The sequence below is a fragment of the Chenopodium album genome, chromosome 10 (genome assembly GCF_948465745.1).
Source record: "Chenopodium album chromosome 10, dcCheAlbu1.1, whole genome shotgun sequence".
In the NCBI taxonomy this organism is placed as follows: Eukaryota; Viridiplantae; Streptophyta; class Magnoliopsida; order Caryophyllales; family Amaranthaceae; genus Chenopodium; species Chenopodium album.
Window position 1 is genome coordinate 28,134,132 of NC_137843.1, and position 19,447 is coordinate 28,153,578.

Consider the following 19,447-nt stretch of genomic DNA (forward strand, 5'->3'; position numbering starts at 1 on the left):
CTTACATTTTATCATCAATTAAAAAGATTTAGCCATGAAAATCAGTTTTTTTTTTTCTTTTTTTTGAAAGGATGAAAATTAGAGTTCAACAGATCATTGTTTATATTAGAACATGTAATTTAATTAAATTAACCAAACAACTACAAGTCTAACCAGTTGCCATTCTTGTAGCAAGTTTCGTGTCAACTTACCACCTCCGGTGTCTCAAAATATATGTAATTTGCAAGCAGGGGCGGACCTATACAGTGTCCTGGGTGGCTTGAGGAAATTCATAGTCTTTGGTTTAAAAAGTATAAATCTTGGCTTGAGTATAGTGCTGAAAAGGATGCAGCGTTTTGTTTTCCTTGCTATTTATTCAAGAATGAAAATTCACCGGGTGGAGATGATTTTGTAAGTGGTGGATTTAGAGCTTGGAATAAAATAGATGCATATGATAAGCATATTAGAGGACATATGAGTGCCCACAATCAAGCTATGGGGAATTTAAATGCTTTTAAAAATCAGAAGGGTTCCATTGCATCTGGTTTATCTAAGCAAACTGAGGATACTATGAGTAAGTATCGAAAGAGACTACAAGCTTCTATTAAGTGTTTGAGGTGGTTATTACTTTAAGGGTTACCCCAACGTGGTCATGATGAAAGTGAGTCTTCGTCGAATCGAGGTAATTTTTTAGAACTTCTGAAATTTCTTGTAACTGAAAAATTTGATGTTCAGCAAGTAGTTCTTGAAAATGCTCCGGGTAACTCTCAAATGACATCTCCTACTATTCAAAAAGACATCATTAATGCTTATGCAAAAGAAACAACCAAAGCAATAATTGATGAATTGGGAAGTGATTTTTTTGCTATTCTTGCTGATGAGTTTGCTGATATATCTGGTAAAGAACAAATGGCTCTTTGTTTGCGATACATAAATAAAAGAGGAGAGGTGACTGAGCGCTTTCTTGGTATTATCCATGTTGCTGATACCAAATCTCTAAACTAAAAGCTACAATTGAATCTTTACTTATGGAGCATCCTCTCACTTTTCTAGAGTTCGTGGTCAAGGTTATGATGGTGCCAGCAATATGCAAGGTGAAATTAACGGCCTTAAAACTTTAATTAAAAGTGAATCTGAATCTGGATATTTTGTTCATTGTTTTGCCCATCAACTCCAATTGACTCTTGTTGCCGTAGCTAAGAAAAATGCTGATTGTGGGTGCTATTTGTTGATGTGCTTGCACCATTATTGAATTTTGTGGGTGGTTCACCTAAGAGAAAAGAATTTCTTCGACAAAAACAGGCTGAACATGTTGCGGAGGCACTAACTTTGGGTGAACTTGAATCGGAAACTGGTTTAAATCGAGAGCGTAGCTTGAGTAGACCCGACGATACTTGTTGGGGTTCTCACTTTAGAACCATTTTGAATGTGCTTAATTTGTATCCCACGATTCTTGAGTCACTTGATGACATTGGAGATATTTCTGATCGTGTTGATAGGAATAAAGCTAAGTCACTTACTCACTTATTGATGACATTTGATTTTATCTTTGTGGCACATTTGATTAAGAGTATATTTTCTATTACAAATGAGTTGAACATGGCATTACAAAAAAGTGATCAAGATATTGTGAATGCAATGACAATGGCTGATGTAACTAAGAGACATTTACAAGAGTTACGATATGATGGTTGGAATTCTCACATGGAAAAAGTAACCACATTTATGGTAAAGTATGACATTGAAATTCCTAACATGGAGGAAAAGTATGTTGTCCCAAGGAGACGACAATTTCGTGAGTGACTAATCTTCACCATTTTCGAGTTGAAGTCTTTCTAAGTGTCATTGATCTACAATTGCAAGAATTTGATTATCGATTTGATGAGGTAAGTAAGGAATTACTTATATGCATGTCTTGCTTCAATCCCATTAACCAATTTTCTTCTTTTGACATCAACAAATTGATCCGACTTGCTAAATTTTATCCCAATGAATTTTCTAGTGTCGAAATTTCTTTTATGGAAGATTCACTTAAAATTTTTATTGTGGATATAAAAAGTGATGAGAGATTTTTGATTTTGAAGAACCTTAATGAGCTTTCCATGAAACTTGTTGAGACACAAAAGAATGAAACTCATCCGATAGTATATCTGCTTTTGAAGTTAGTGTTGCTTCTCCCTGTGGCGACATCAAGTGTTGAAAGAGCTTTTTTCAGAAATGACTCAAATTAAAAGCAAATTGTGCAATAGCATGGGAGATCAGTTGTTGAATGATTGTTTGGTTGCTAGTCTAGAAAAATATTTGTTTTTGAATGTAAGCATAGATGCTATCGTAAACCAATTTCAAAATATGAAAACTCGACGAGAACAATTGTAACTTTTTAAGTAGAACTTTGTTATGATCGAAATTTTTTATTACATTATGAATTTACTTCTATGAATAGAAGTTTTTTTTTTAAAAAAATTTCGTCTATATCCTTTTATGTTGGTAGATATTGGTGCCCCCCTTTGTTGAAAATCCTTGATCCGCCATTGTCTGCAAGCATAGTATGTAGTTTCCGAGAACCATTTTTGTCAGGTCCAAGTTCGATGGACCACCTAAGCAATACAACAAGTAGCAATTCAATAAGTTTTATTTAACAAAATATGATCATAATCCATAATATTAATGCATCTACTTAATGAATTTAATACACTTGTATTATCCCAAAATAAGAAAATAACCCATTAAAAACTAGAACAAAGCAACAAATGTCTTGCATTTGGCAATCTAGCAAAGCCATACTAGTTCTGCAAGAATTGAATAGCAAAAAATGAGACACACAAATCAAATCATACCCAAGAACAAAATAAACTCCCAACAACAAAGAAAAATACCACTAACTCACATCCAATGTTGGAACAGAACGAATTCAAACAAAATCGATTTCCCCAAACTGACTAAACTCCTTTAACAAAGATTTCTTGGACATCATTAACACACACACAAACATTAAGCACATACATTTAGAAACCAAACATAACAATATCAACTAATCAAAAGGGAATAACAAATTCAATGAAATTCATCCAAAAAGGTTGTCATGCAAATTACCAAGAAATTCAAGTAAAGAACGAAATAAGAGAATATAGAAATCATACCCTAAGGAGTCCAACCAACGCTTTAGGGTGCTGCAGAAATCATATCTTAATGAGCAGGAGGCAGTGACTGTGTGTTATGACATCAGCAATCTAATGCAGCCACTCAATTCAACAAGAGACCTTAAAAATCAACAACCCCAGATTTAAAAAAAAAAACAAAGAATCAATCAAATTAATGAATTTAACCTTTCTGGGTATGTTAAAATTCAAATCAACACGAGTTAATAAGTGAATATTTGATTTTTGGATCGAAAGAACAAAATAAAATGCAAAGTACTAATATTAGATATGCAAGACAACCAATACAGTATTCACAATGCATTCACAAATCAAAGTACTGAAATTTCAAGATTCAAGTATCAAATACTCAAAAATACTACTCCTAGACCCATATTTCATTTCGTATATTCACAATTCCAAAAGCTCAAATTAAAAAAATTGTAGATCAATCGCAAATATTAAAACAAATTAACGAAACCCTATCAATTGCAATACTACTGAGTTGTGTAATCTGATTTCAAACCCCAAAACTTACTATCAAGTCTGCTAAGGCAACTAAAACCCAATTAAACCCATAATCTAAACTAAGTGAAAACACCTAGATATCAAAAATATAAGAAAAATAAAAAAGGGGGGTTTTTGGGAATAAAAAATTAGAATTATAATCGAACAAAAGGGACAAAATCAAACATGACATATAAAGTCTAACTAAAAAAAACAACAACAACAAAATCACAAAATCCAAAATCAAAACCCAAAAACTCAACGAAATCGAAACCCTAACCCAAATTATACAAAATTAACAAAAAAAGGAGGGATAAACCTTGTGAGGAGCGGCGTTTCCATTATAGATCTAGGCATCGTTCTCCTAGCTTTTTAAGGGCTTGCTTTAACATCTCCATCAGTGACTGCAGTGGTGGTAGCTAGTGGGGGGAAGATAGGATGGAGAGAGAGGAGGGTTGCGTTGGTGGTGGCTGCGGTGGGAAGCTAAGATGTAGAGAAGAGAGAGAGGAGAGGGATGGAGAAGAGAGAGGGAATAGAGAGTTCAAGAGGAGAGACAACGAGAAAGTTCGAGAAGAGAGAGAAAATAGAGGAGAGAGTTCAAGAAGAGAGAAGAAAAAGAAGAGAGAGGAGAGAGATCGAGAGATTATAATTTTAGGGAATATTTGGGAAAAGGGCATTGGTTCACCAGTGTCCTATTAAGACTATTTTATTTTTTTGGTTTAGGCTTGTATTTTTCACACCAGTTTTCCATAATCGGTTCTCATTTGTCGTTGCACATTTATCTTTTTCTACTAGTGTTCTTCAATACTTCTTGTTACTGAAAGGGCTTTACTGTTATGATCACTTTTAGTATTTTTTCCTTTCCTTTGGGCAGCTTCTAACCTCTTTGCAGCTTGTTGACCCATTGGTCTACCTTCTTCATCCTCAATGAAAGTATCAAAGTCCCCTCCACTTGAGGTGTAATCCCTTGCGTCGGACAACTTACTCCTCTTTGACGACTCGCTACCATCAGATTTGTTACGCTTACTTGCTAGTTCGGTTTAAAACTTTTTAGAATTGCCCACAATACTCCACACATCATCATATTGAAACTTGGAAGTGTATAATTTATGATATAGTGCGCGTGCATCCTAGAGTTTCAGTGCTTCATTATACCCACTTTTATTTTTGAACTTGGCATAACAACCTGCAAATTTACCGAGGACAGTATTTATTGCCCACCAATGTTATTTGCAAGCATTTGTCCCCCTCCTAGCTTGATCTTCTTTTTTATTTTCGTTGTAAAAATCTGCAATTTTCCCCCAATATGCATCTGATTTTTGTGCATTGCCATTGATTTTGTCTTTGCTAGTATTTAACCAAGCAATGGCAAGAAGTGTTTCATCTTCAGTCGACCAAGATAAACCTTTTTTATCTCCTCTTTGAGTTAATTTGCGTTGTGTGGGACGACGAGTAGTAGTAGTTTCATCAATATTATTATCCGACAAAAATGGAATGTCGGATGTTGATTAACTAATAAAGGGTGTAATGGAAGGTTGCTCAATATTTGACTAGTAGGAGTAGATTGATAATTTTGAGATTGGAGAAATTGGGTTAAATTTTCCACTTGCACATTACCCATATTTGGGATTGACTTTGTTGAGTTGAATTTATAAGGGAATGTAATTGAGGATTATTTTGCAACAAATAAAAAAGAAAAATCAAATCAAAATTTTGATTTGGATCCATTAGTTTATTTTTGTGAGGGATTTTTTGTAGGGGAAAAGTAAGGGAGAAAGTTACAGTTAACTTTTACATCAAAAATTTTTATCAGTTTAAACATATATAAAGCCATTTAAAAATATAGTTGTTAGAAGGTTTACAAACATAGCTGTTGGAAGTAGATAATTATTCAACAACTTGTGATGAGTTGGCAATATATTATTGGGCCATGCAAAGTTTGTCATCTTATTGCCCCCACATGCATAGTCTTGAGATGGGTTTTTGATGGGCGTTAGAACGGTTGCACATTCCACAATCAATCAAACACATTTATAAGTGACGGGCAAAAGTCGTACCACCTAATCAAAAGTAATTCCTAAAACCGCTAACTAATAATAGATAGGGAAGTAGGGTCGAATCCACAGGGAAACAAGTCTTTCTATTCCTAATTAATTATTATAATCTAAATTATTAAGTAACCAAAAGTTGTTATTTAAAGGAATTATACTACGAAGAATATGAGTAGGGAGAAATTAAATGATAAAAGACCTAGGGAATAGGTTCACCAATAAATAATATTCCAGGGTAAAACAAAACAATCAATCATCAATGCATCAATTAATCAGATCATAAAGGGCTTTTGCTACGTATTACAATCACAGAGTTAATTTACCGGTATTAAATCTCATCTCTCGAATCTCGACCTAACCATTTATAAATTAGTCTGCCTATTGAAACTAAGCCTAAACATCAATTCTCATCTCTCGAATCTCGAATCAATATTACTAAACTCATACGAATTAAATCTGGCCAAATCTAACCGCATAGCATTAAATCAATCAATAGGAAATTAATCAAGCATTGACAATTAACTATAATAAATTACCCCTTCATATTATTTATGGATCCCCATAACCCTAGAAAGAAAATTACGCACACATAATTAAATATAAACTAAACAAAGCAATTAAACAAGTCATGATGAAAGAGAGAGAATAAATAACTGAGATTAAAGGAGAAGAAATCGTTACCAAAGTTGAAGGAAACAAGAGATGGAATTAAACAAAGAGTTGTGGAGAGAGAAAATAATACTAGAGTTTAAAGAGAGAGAGAGAGAAAAGTTAGAGAGAGAAAGAGAGAGAGAGTAAGGGAAGGGAGAAAAGAATACTAAACTCGCTTAACAAAAGCGTATATATACTAAGCTCGAAAATCCTAGGTTAAAACAATTTAAACGACGCTTAAACTTCTCCTCAGAAACACGTGCCCGATCGGGCCCGCCTTTTTTTTCCTTCATGGGCTTCTCTTCTCGCGCCCGATCGGGCATGCTTCGGGCGGAGACCTTTGCACCGGGCGGTGACACTTCGGGCTACTTGGACTCCTTGTTTGGGCTTGTAACTCGGACCAAACCAAATATCCTCCTTGGGGCTTTAATCATTCGGTCCAATGCCTCATCTTCTCATAAGTCGAGCCCTTAAGCACCGGTTCAATGACTCTAACCGATCTTGGGCTACGAAAGATGGTCGTGCTCCTCCAATGCTCGTAGTCGCTCCATAAAATCCCGATAAAATGCTCCAAGAGTGCAATTCCCTATAAAACTCAACCAAAACTACGAAAACACTAGAAAACACATATTAGTAATAAAAGTGGCTCTAAAGAGCCAAAAGCACTACTAATTATGACCAAGGGACGGGGGTAAAACACTATATAAAATGGACATATCAAACTCCCCCAAGCCAAACCTTTGCTTGTCCCTAAGCAAAGATCTCATCAATGAATAAATAAATACATGCCTCACCCCAAATAATCAAAGTCAAGACCAAACAATTCAAGGAAAATCTAACGAGCATGCTTCAACATCAACCAATCTCATCCATCCAATCACTCATCTTCCCTAACAATTGTCAAGTAGAGCTAACCACAAGAGCATATAGAATTCTAGACTAGTGCTCACATACTCAACTCTCATTTATGTGGCGAGTAAAAGATGTACTCGATCGCTCTCCATCCCAACCCCTTTATGTGAATAATGCCCTCCCAACTCACACTCTCGTGTGTTTAAAAAGACAAGCACTCAACCTAGTAGTTTACTCGGAATATGTCAAGTCATTCCTTGCATTGATAGGAGACTACTTTCACATTCACACAACTCTATGCACAAAGGTCGAAAGGTCTTTAAAGCTTGTAATGTAAGGCTTAGGTAAAAGGGTAGGAAATATTTGGGAAAAAGTGAGAGAAAAGCTATGCTTAAGGAAGCCATATCCTAATAAAACCCAAGATCAAAAATAAATAATGACCAAACATCTCCAACACAACTCAAATCCACAAAAATTCACAAAACAACCAAATCAATATTTCACAAAATCACCGTCACTTACAACTTCACTCATAAAAATATGATATTAAAGAACTAGAGTGAATAAACAAACTTTGAACTCATCTTTTTTTTTTTGACTTGATTTTTTTTTAATTCCTTTTTTTCCTTTTCTTTTGAGTAACCTTCACATAGAACACTTGAACATTGAAATATTTTTTTTCTTTTACTCTTTTTTTATTTTTATTTTTTTTATCTCACATTGGAATTTCCAACTTTGAAACACAAACTATCAACAATTTTCCAATCACAAAATCAAAAGAACAAATTACTTATCTTATATTCCCACATTGTGCAAATTATATGCACACTACAACTCCCTCACCTCACTAACTAAAAGCTCCCCCAGCCAAGCATAGGACTAGTAACCAATAGGGCTAAAAAGGCTTGTAACGTGGCTAATAAACAACAAAAGGGCACAAGCAACAACATGGGTAGCAAGAAGGGAACAAATGTATCTAATATCGTCTGAAGGCTACCTAAAAGAATGAACGCCTTTGTCCTCCACAATGTGCATAATGGTGAATCATATAAACATTACTCATAGTCACAAGTCAATACTCAGATTCATTGACATACTAGGAACTATCACACATTCTAAACAAATCAACTAGTCAAGCACTATATTCACAGGTAGTTGGACAAAATTGACGCATGTTAAGATATCTAAGCAATCAAAATTCAAATCATGATAAAAAAATCCACAATGTTCATCGTCATATACCAAGAATCAAAACAAATTTTTTCAATTTTTTTCAAGTATGGGGCACAGGGAAGCATGATTTACAATTCATTGGAACGTATTTTTGGATTTTTTTTTTAATTTGTTCAATTTTTTTTGTATTTTTCAAATAGGAAAGCACTAACACTATACTAGAAAGCAATAAAAGAAAGAAATCATACCTCAATCCGAAAACTCCCCCAAGCCAGAATCAGACAATGTCCTCATTGGCTCAAGAATTAGCCTAGCTGGCTAAACGTCATCTGGTTTTAAGAAAGAGACAAGGCAAATAGGGAAATGATAAAAAGAAAAAGGAAAGAAAAAGGAAAAAGAGAAATAAAGCGGGAAAGGGGGGGTATGGCGCGCCCGGTCGGGCGAAAATAAGGACATAAACTCGTTAATCTCGCGCCCGATCGGGCGATTTTGTGTCCTCGATAAAGTTCTTTCTAGCGCCCGGCCGGGCAAAATTTGTCATATACGGACCTCTTCTCCCGCCCGATCGGGCGAAATTAAGGCCACAATCTTTCTTCTTCTCGTGCCCGATCGGGCAAGACTTCGCCCGGTCGGGCGGATCTTCCGTAGTGTGCAGTGGGGGTTCTTTATTAGTAATTGCAAGGGGTACCTCCTTAGGCTCAAATTGCCTTGGTTCCCCACTCGACTGAGCCACTACTACTCGATCAGGTGGGACTCTCATTAAGGGCTCAATTATCGCAACCTGCTCACCTTGCTCCTCGTCCTCCTCATCAAAACCAAGCCCTTCACAGTATAGAGCTCGTTCTATTGCATCCACTTCTTCCTTCCATGTCTTAGTTTTACCTGTAGAAGATGCAACATAAGATACCGCCACCAAGGGATCTTTAACAAGAACTTGGGGCTCATTAGAACAATTATTTTCAACCACATCAATGCTTAAATAATTCTCCTCAATCATGGGGCTTTTAGGGGCATTATTCAAATTAAAAACAATATTATCATCCCCTACTGATAGTGTCAATTTTCCACCTTGTACATTTATAATTGCTCTCGCGATATTAAGGAATGGTCTACCCAAAATGATTGGAGTTTGCAGATCCTCAGCCATATCAAGAACAACAAAGTCAACAGGTATAAAAAATTTACCTACTCTAACGGGAACATCCTCTAAAATACCTAGGGGTATTTAAAAGAACGGTCAGCCATTTGCAGAGTAATATTAGTAGATTTTAATTTACCCATATTTAGCTTTGAACCCACAGACAATGGCATGACACTAACACTATCACCCAGATCACATAATGCATTATCAATCTTCAGATTGCCAATATGACAAGGAATAGAAAAACTACCGGGGTCTTTTAGTTTAGGTGGAGATTTATTTTGTAGTACGGCACTACATTCTGCAGTAAAAGCGACTGTCTCTACCTCACTAATAGATCTCTTTCTAGTCAATATTTCCTTCATGAATTTTGCATATGCAGGCATTTGTGTAATTAGTTCTGTGAAGGGAACCGTTACCTGTAAATCTTTAACCATCTCCAGAAACTTATCAAACTGCTTATCCAAATTTGTTTTTAAGTGATGATTGGGGAATGGTAGTTCGATAACCGGCTTTGGAGCATTACTTCTCTTATCTGGAGCTGCTATCTTCCCTAGAGTTGTACCCTACAATGTGTTATCAGAAATATTAGTACTACTCTTTAGCCCTGTAGGGCTATTAGCAACCTTGTTAGGTTTAATGGAATCAAGATTAGCATTATTCATTAAAACAGATTCATCATCTCTAGGCATAGGGGGCCCTTCATAGTGTGAACCACTCCTTAGAGTAATTGCGAAAGCTTGATCCGTAGGCCTGGTTGGCTGTGCTGGCAGGGCTCCCTATTGACGGGCTTGTAGAGTAGAAGAAATCTGCGCAATTTGATTATCTACTATTTTGTTATGTGCTATGATCGAATCAATTTGAGCATCTCTACTCTCCATGTGCTTTTGCATACTAGCCAGCATCACTCTAATTTCTGCCAAAGCAAGGTCAGAAGATGAGGAGGGTTGTTGTGGTTGGTTCTTCTGGCCAGCATTGGGGTGGTAATATTTCTGCTGTGGTTGTTGTGCGCCTGTGATTGTTGTGGAGGTGGCGGATTATGAACATTGGTGCTCCTGTAAGAAAGATATGGATGATTCCGGAACCCAGGATTATAGGTGTTGGAGTATGGTTCATTCTGCCTATAAGCTTGAAAGGCATTGACTTGCTCCACGAAACTCTTGAAATCTTGCTCCCAATGACCTACAATTCCACAATTGTCACAAAAAGCCTCATTAGCATTATTATTAATTGTAGAAATATTAGCTATATTTGCAGTACTAAGATTATCTAATTTTTGACAAATAGAGGTTAATTGAGCTTGTAAAAAGGATACAGAGTCGACACTATGTTTCCCTTTGTTAGCAAAGCCTCTAGGATTCCCATATTGGGAATTGTGGATTGCCATACCTTCGATAACTTGACCTGCATCATCAACATTAAGGTTCATAAACCTCCCACTAGCTGCAGAATCCAATATTGTTCTAGATGAATTTCCAATCCCATTATAAAAGGCTTGGATTAACTGCCACTGTGCCAAATTATGGTGGGGACACTCCCTCTGCAGATCTTTAAATCTTTCCCAAGCCTCATACAAAGTTTCATCCGGCTCTTGGGCAAAGTTTTGAATTGCGCTTCTTTGCAAAGCTGTCCTCTCTGCAGGGTAATATTTATTATAAAAATTTAAAACAAGAGTCTCCCAGTTAGTGATGCCAAGTGCAGCTCTATTTAATCCATTATACCATGATTTGGCCTTTCCACATAAAGAAAAAGGAAAGAGAATCTCCCTGATTTGGTCCTGTGTGACCCCAGCTTGCCTGATGGTATTACAATATTGACAATAGTCCGCAATATGAAGATTTGGCTCTTCACCCTTAGCTCCACTGAATTGCTTCCTTTCTATCATCGTGATAAATTGGGGTTTAATCTCGAATTGTACCCCATCATGAGCCGGAGTGGGAGTAAGATGTGGAAAATCTGTAAGCGCGGCTGCGAATTATCACTGAGCTTCTTAGGTGCCGTCATCTATGATTCTGAATCTGAAGGTACTTCTGAATCACTAGAATCAGTTGGAGAGTCTCGGCGATTATTGTTATCCCCAGAACCGGCCAGGATTTGCCTGTAAAGATTCTTTTATCTATGAAAAGAGCGTTCGATCTCAGGGTCGAATGGGATCTAACCTGATCTGGAACACCTGGGCATACACAAAGAACTAGACGACAAATATGAGAGCTGTCCCAAAGAACTTACGTTCTCTGGGACGAAAGAAAATAATCTAAACTATAAAAACAATCTGAAATAAAAATAAAACCATTTCCCCGGCAACGGCGCCGAATTTTGACAGGCTAAAGTCGTATCACCTAATCAAAAGTAATTCCTAAAACCGCTAACTAATAATAGATAGGGAAGTAGGGTCGAATCCACAGGGAAACAAGTCTTTCTATTCTTAATTAATTATTATAATTTAAATTATTAAATAACCAAAAGTTGTTATTTAAAGGAACTATACTACGAAGAATATGAGTAGGGAGAAATCAAATGATAAAAGACCTAGGGCATAGGTTCACCAATAAATAATATTCCAGGGTAAAACATAACAATCAATCATCAATGCATCAATTAATCAGATCATAAAGGGCTTTCGCTATGTATTACAATCACAGAGTTAATTTACCGATATTAAATCTCATCTCTCGAATCTCGACCTAACCATTTATAAATTAGTCTGCCTATTGAAACTAAGCCTAAACATCAATTCTCATCTCTCGAATCTCGAATCAATATTGCTAAGCTCATACGAATTAAATCTAGCCAAATCTAACCGCATAGCATTAAATCAATCAATAGGAAATTAATCAAGCATTGACAATTAACAATAATAAATTACCCCTTCATATTATTTATGGATCCCCATAACCCTAGAAAGAAAATTACGCACACATAATTAAATATAAACTAAACAAAGTAATTAAACAAGTCATGATGAAAGAGAGAGAATAAATAACTGAGATTAAAGGAGAAGAAATCGTTACCAATGTTGAAGGAAGCAAGAGATGGAATTAAACAAAGAGTGTTAGAGAGAGAAAATAATACTAGAGTTTAAAAGGAGAGAGAGAGAGAAAAGTTAGAGAGAGAAAGAGAGAGAGAGTAATGTAAGGGAGAAAAGAATACTAAACTCGCTTAACAATAGCGTATATATACTAAGCTCGAAAATCCTAGGTTAAAACAAATTAAACGACGCTTAAACTTCTCCTCAGAAACACGCGCCCGATCGGGCCCGCCTTGTTTTCCTTCGTGGGCTTCTCTTCTCGCGCTCGATCGGGCGTGCTTCGGGCGGAGACCCTTGCATCGGGCGGTGACACTTCGGGCTACTTGGACTCCTTTTTTGGGCTTGTAACTCGACCCAAACCAAATATCCTCCTTGGGGCTTTAATCATTCGGTCCAATGCCTCATCTTCTCATAAGTCGAGCCCTTAATCACCGGTTCAATGACTCTAACCGATCTTGGGCTACGAAAGATGGTCGTGCTCCTCCAATGCTCGTAGTCGCTCCATAAAATCCCGGGAAAATACTCCAAGAGTGCAATTCCCTATAAAACTCAACCAAAACTACGAAAACACTAGAAAACACATATTAGTAATAAAAGTGGCTCTAAAGAGCCTAAAGCACTACTAATTATGACCAAGGGACGAGGGTAAAACAATATATAAAATGGAAATATCAATAAGCAAACACCTCACAAACCAAGCACAAAAATAACTAAGAGTTCGGTTCACAAGGAACGGGATATAATTGCTAAGGATCTTAACACTGAAGCTAATTCGAAGTCTTTTGATGATTGGGGGTTCGTCAAGTAGAAAAACAATCTATTGTTCTAAATCAAGTAATTAAAATCACTAGGGAATGGGATCCACTCAACCATGGCAATTAGGCAAATTGGGAGTAAAAGATACAAGAGATAGTAAGGACTATATGTAAGATCGAGACCGACCTCATGCAAATAGGAAAACAAATCACACTACTAAACTTAGATCCCTCATTAGTTTAGCAATAGGAGATACATAATCAAATTGCAATAAGTACTGACATGCTTAATCTACATTTATATGTCAAACTAAGCATAACATGCCATCAAGCTCCTAATTCAAGGGTATCTAATCCTATCATGAAGAACTAACGAGCAATCTCATACAATCAATTTAATCACAAATCAAACATCAAAACTTCTCCCAAGTTTAATTAATTAACCATTAGGTTGAGCTTCACCCAACCCCTAGCAAAGAAAACTACTCATAACTCATTTCAAATGACATGCAAACCAAGATTAGGGTTCTAACTAGTTTAGTAATTAGGGGAAAGTGATTAACTAATGATAAAACTAACATCCAACAAAAAATTATCAAGAACTAAAGATATTTAAATTACATGCAATAACAAAATAAAATCAGAAATTAAGTGGAGAAAAGTAGAAGGAGTTACTAATTGTAGCTTCAAATGTTGAGTAGAAATGTTGAATCTTGAGAATAATCTTTGAAACTGGCTACTACAATGATTAATTTGAGGATTTCTAAGCTAAAATACCAAAGATGATTGTTCCAAACTAAGAGAAAGTTGCTAAGAACTATGCTATAGCCGCTTATCCTAAAATGGACTAAAAGGGTAGTCTTTATTGTAGACACTAAATTGTGTCTCCCCAAAACCAAACATAGTGATGAGTACCTTTCACGTCATTGAATATCTAACAAGGTGAAATGTGAAGATTCTCGTGAATTCTTCTGTTTTTTAAAATGTTTTAATAAAAATAATTCATTTCTGTTTTCGAAAATCATTCATTTCGTATCCTATTTATGAAGAAATTCCAATACATTTTAGTGTAGTCCATAGTAAAATAATTGTATAGTTGGATGGGGATTGAAAAGACCTTTCCAATGATATATTATAAGCCCAATTCCGAGTTATAACGAGGAAGTTATGGTTAAAATACTAAACTGGGTCTAAACGAGTTTGATGTGCGACCCAATGATCATGTGGAGGGTCCATTAATCTTAATTATATTTCTAAAATAATTAGGATTAATTAGAAGCTTCTATAAGTTTCTAAAATATCTTAATTATCCTTTTTGAAAAGATAAGATAGAGAATTTGAAATTGAATAAAACTTCTCTTTTTGATAGTCCTAATTCTATTAGAAATGAAAGACGTTCAAAGACAGTCAGATATTATTTTCGTGCTTCATAATTTTTATCCAAATCTTAAATGGTTGAATAGATCTTGAAATTATCTTTCCAATTATATATTATAATATTAATTCTGACGAAACTCTATCCAAAACTGACACCCTTCCACTATTTCGGCCATATATTTTTTTTCTACAAAATATTTTAATCTGATTACAATTGAGATGGAAAATAGACTTCAAGAGCTTTCCAAAGACATATTATATGACTTATTTTGACTTCTGGATAAAAAATATGATAAAACAAAATCCTTCCCAAAAAAAACTGTTTTTATCGCGCCATAATAATTCCATCGCGCCGCGATACTTTTTATCTTGCCGCGTCAAAAGATATTATATTCCAATTCGAATTCTAACTCTTTTCTAATCGTTTTTGGTCGTTTTTCTCTATAAATAGGGTCGTATTTCCCCGTTTTAAATCACCAACAATCAATCATCTATTCTCTCTCTCTTTTAAAGCTAGAAGCCTGTTCTTTCTCCCTTTTTCTAAGCCCAGCCTTTTCAAAATACACCATACTCCATTCATGAGACTTAGACACACCTAGCCAAGCTCGAAGTTGACTTTTCCCTAGACGTGAAAGGTTGATAATTTCTGAGGGTTTGGTCCCAAATCCCTATTTCAATTATTTAAATTAATTATTTGATTTAATGTTTTCATTGAAGTTACTAATGTGTGTGTTGTTTTGATAGAAAAAGATACGAGGCAACAAAGTGAGTAATTTTATTGCTATATATCTTTAGAAAGCATGCTTAGATTATTTAAATTCCTAGTATCATGTTAGGATGTCTTATGATTCCTAGTATCATGTTTAGGGTATTAACTAATATTTCTAATATCATGTATGTTTCTAGTATCATGTTTAGGTTGGTTCCTATTTCTTCAATCATGCTATTATCATGTTAAGGCTAAAGCTTTGATCTTTATTGTTTCGTGACATGCTAGGATTTGTTATTAATCATGTTAGTACCATGCCTAGGAACCTGCTAATATTATTATGTTTTGATGCGATTGAGATTATTTTGATGATGATGATGATTTGTTGTGTCAATATTAATATGTTGCTTGATATTATTGTTATTGCTTGATCACGCTCTCTCTTGCAGGTTTAAAGGGAATTTGTACTTGAATCATGCTTAATAAGATAATTAAGAATTTTATTTAGGCTAAAATGATTTTAATTCAAGTGATCGCCAATAATAGTTTTATTTGTGCATTAATAATCAACTAACATAGATTAAACAGGTTTAGGATTAATATATTGATTGTATGTTAGTAAAAAAGCGCACATGAATATGAGAAGAATAAAGTAGAGGCCTATTTTTAGGGCAGGTTCAATCTCTTTTAGGTTGGATTTGTACCTTCATCCCGGAATATCCAGTCATGGTTCCGGACCACTATGGAGTTAGCGATCTCATGGATCGTGAAGGGGTGTAACCTTCATCCTGTGAACGGTTTACAAGTTCCTAAAACTTGTTGGCGACTCTTTTGCTCTAGCTTCCTTCCCTTTGGACGCCACCATGCTTAAGTGTATGATCACAGTGGGTCTCAAGTGTGGGATTCTTGAAATATTCCATACAGTTTTTTGGCGACTTCACTGGGGAGGATTTCTATTTTAATTCCTAAAAATTATATATTTTGGCAATAATTTAGAATGAGTGGATGAAACTCGAAAAGTTCTAAGTATTCATGTGCGTAATTTTGATTGATATTATTGGCATAAGCATAAAAAGGTCTGCATTGGAAAGACCATCCGTAATGCGTCAAAAACATAGGCTTTTTACACGTAGGAAATTCGGGAAATATCTTTCACAACTAGAATTGAAAAAATGCTGCAAAAATCGGAAAATTCTAAGTGCTGAGGCATGTAGGAACCATCGCTGAGAAACAGAAACCAATAAGGATCAAGCATAGGCTCTCTTCTGTAGGGCTCAAGTGTGGGATGCTTGAAATATTCCCTACATTTATACTCCCGAATTACACAGGTTAATCCATCAAAAGAAAACAAATTTCCAGTGAGGAGTGCCCGCTCCTAAACTCGGAGCACCTGCTCCTAAGCTTTGCACGCCCGCTCCTCTTGGCTTCAAATAGAGGCAGAATCGATGATGGCTGCAAGGAGCGCCCCTTCCTACAGGGGTACGCGCCCGCTCCTCTGTTCTTTAGTAGATGGCAGATTCAAGTTCACGAGGAGGAGCGTCCGCTCCTTACATGGTACACGCCTACTCCTTAAGGTCCGGATTTTAGGCAGAATGTTGTGAACTTGATGGAGCGCTCGCTCCTGGATAGGTACACGCTTGCTCCTCCAGGAGCGGGCTCTCCCTTCATTGCTGCTTTGCTCTAGGCACTTCTACGAGCTTTAATTGCTTGTCTAAGTTAGTCATAACACCTGCAAATCATGGTCAAACATATACAGTGAAGGGCAAAGACAAAATGCAAGATATATATACAAAACGGGTTAGAAAAAGGGGAAATGGATGCAAAATTGGGTTAAAAACACCACAATAAGTGGTTAAATAAACCACTTATCAAATCCCCCCAAGCTAGCCAATTGCTTGTCCTCAAGCAATTCACATCGCCCATAAACAACCCAAAAGATTAATTTGCTCAAGGAATAGCACATGCATAGATAAAAGAATCCTTAAGCAATAAAACTCAAGCATGAGGTTTATGCTTAAGATTAACCACGGTCATGGCTAGCCAAGGCCTAGCTAACCTTCCTGAAAATACTCAACTTAGGCCTATTCAACAAATCTTATTGCGTCCACATCACAAAGTTCAAACCCCCCCTAATGGTAATGTCTCATGACTCCTCGAAGGAGCCGAAAAACATATATATAGCGGGTTTTAAAACACTCAACATCTTAATGAAAAAGTACCCTCTCCATATGCTTATGAACCAACTCCCTCCACCGACTATGGCTTCAACTACTCTTTTCTAACATTACACAAAAATATGAGGATCTCGTCGTAAAGTTAGCGCATAGAAGAGAACCAGAAGAGCTTGTATTTGATTCCAAGATAAAATGTAACTCATAAAGAACAACTCTAAGTAGGGTTCTAACTTCGATCTCTAAATATAAATTATAACCATACTCTTAAACAAAAATGCACCCCCAAGCTTGTTTATTTGCTAGAGTGGTGGCCTTTTTTTTTTTTTTTTTTTTTTTTTTTGTAGAAAGCTTCATATACAAAATCAACTATTATTTACAATGAACAAGGAGAATACATTTGATAAAACTAAATCCGAATGCCTTAACTTGCACTATGCATATAAACCTTATGAAACAACCTTCATTAGTAACAAGAGTAGTTTAAGCCGCGAGCCTAGGAGTTGAAACTCAAGTTCTCGATCTAGATACTAATTCAAGGAGGATCCTTGCCAATCATTCAAAATGTTAATGGCTTGAAAACATAAATCCTCACTTTTTGGGACAAATGTGGAATCAAATACTACCTTTTGGGGTTCAATTTCCTTTGAGACGGGTGACACCATTTTACCACAAACCTAGACTTTAAGTCTCGTACATTCGGTAAGGTTATTCTCACACTAGCCTAAACTAGCCAATTCTATGTTCAACCAAGGGCATCTAAACCATGCTCGAAATTTTATTACAAAAAGAAAGCTTGTATCTACCACATACAATCCAATATCATCATTGCAAACCAATCAAAGGCAAAACAAGTTTTCATTTTTCAAAGCTCCTTTTTTTTTTAAAAAAAAAAAAAAAAGAGAGAGAGAATGGGAGGATAAGAAAACTAATTAAAGAATTTGGATACTAGGGAATAAGAAGATTTGAAGAAGGAAAGAAATTTGGATACTAGGGAAGAAACAACCTCATCAATCATCAAAATCATTGTCAAAATATCATCATCAATATAGAGACCAAATGCAAGCCAAACATACCATGCATTCAACCATCAAAATAACCAACCACAAATGGACCAAAGCTAATCATAGGAGAGAGACGCTCTAAAGCACACATATAGTAGAGAAGTGAGACAAAAACATCAATATGCAATCGTTCTAGCCTAGGCGTGCCATAACATCATAAATAGAACAACAATCAACCTAAATTAGGCACGCAATCTAGAATATAATACGATATGAATCCTACCACAAGTCCCAAAGGCTAAACCAAGCCTTTCATGCCAAACATTCCACATAAAAACTCAAACTTCTCAATACATGCACAAAATAGAATCACATATATAAGCACATATCTCATCAAAACCGAGAACTACCCTATACACAAAGAACCCAAGACCTTCCCTAAGGTAGACATTTGATTACCGCCCTTTCCCTCACTAAAGTGTACACAATGAGAAACATCTCCCCTCCAAGCTAAAACTCGACACCGGCCTCGATGTTACAAATGATGGGTAAGAAGAGAAGGGAGCGGTAAATACAAATGTCTACATGCTACTCTCATCATCCTCTCTTAGCGGCGATGTTAAATAATTGTAGGTAGGGTCTACATCGCCGGCATAAGAGGTTTGATCCACGTAGGGAGGAAGATCATAGTTGGGGCAACTTTGGGACCGATATTCGGTGCACTACTCGTGCCCCAACCAATATCATACCCGGGTGGAAACCCGAAGTATTCCCTTAAGGGGTGGTTATCGATCTCCTTGGGAGCCATATTACTACATGTCTTGGGGACGTGGTAATAAGAAGGGTCCCCTCTAAAATCACAACCCCCAGGTTGTGTATAATCATAGGGAGGGAAGTATCATAACTCCGAAA

The 19,447-nt window shown here is 36.1% G+C and overlaps 1 protein-coding gene across 1 annotated transcript in view; it reads left to right on the plus strand.

Moving 5' to 3' along the window:
- The first annotated feature begins 474 nt into the window (after positions 1-474).
- The window catches only part of LOC145565118 (uncharacterized), a 35,412-nt gene continuing 16,439 nt past the window's right edge, over positions 475-19,447 (plus strand). The window contains exons 1-3 of the mRNA XM_081625213.1: positions 475-553; positions 614-927; positions 1,255-1,745. Of these exons, the coding sequence (XP_081481339.1) occupies positions 475-553; positions 614-927; positions 1,255-1,745 (884 nt within the window). The remainder of the gene's footprint in view (positions 554-613; positions 928-1,254; positions 1,746-19,447) is intronic.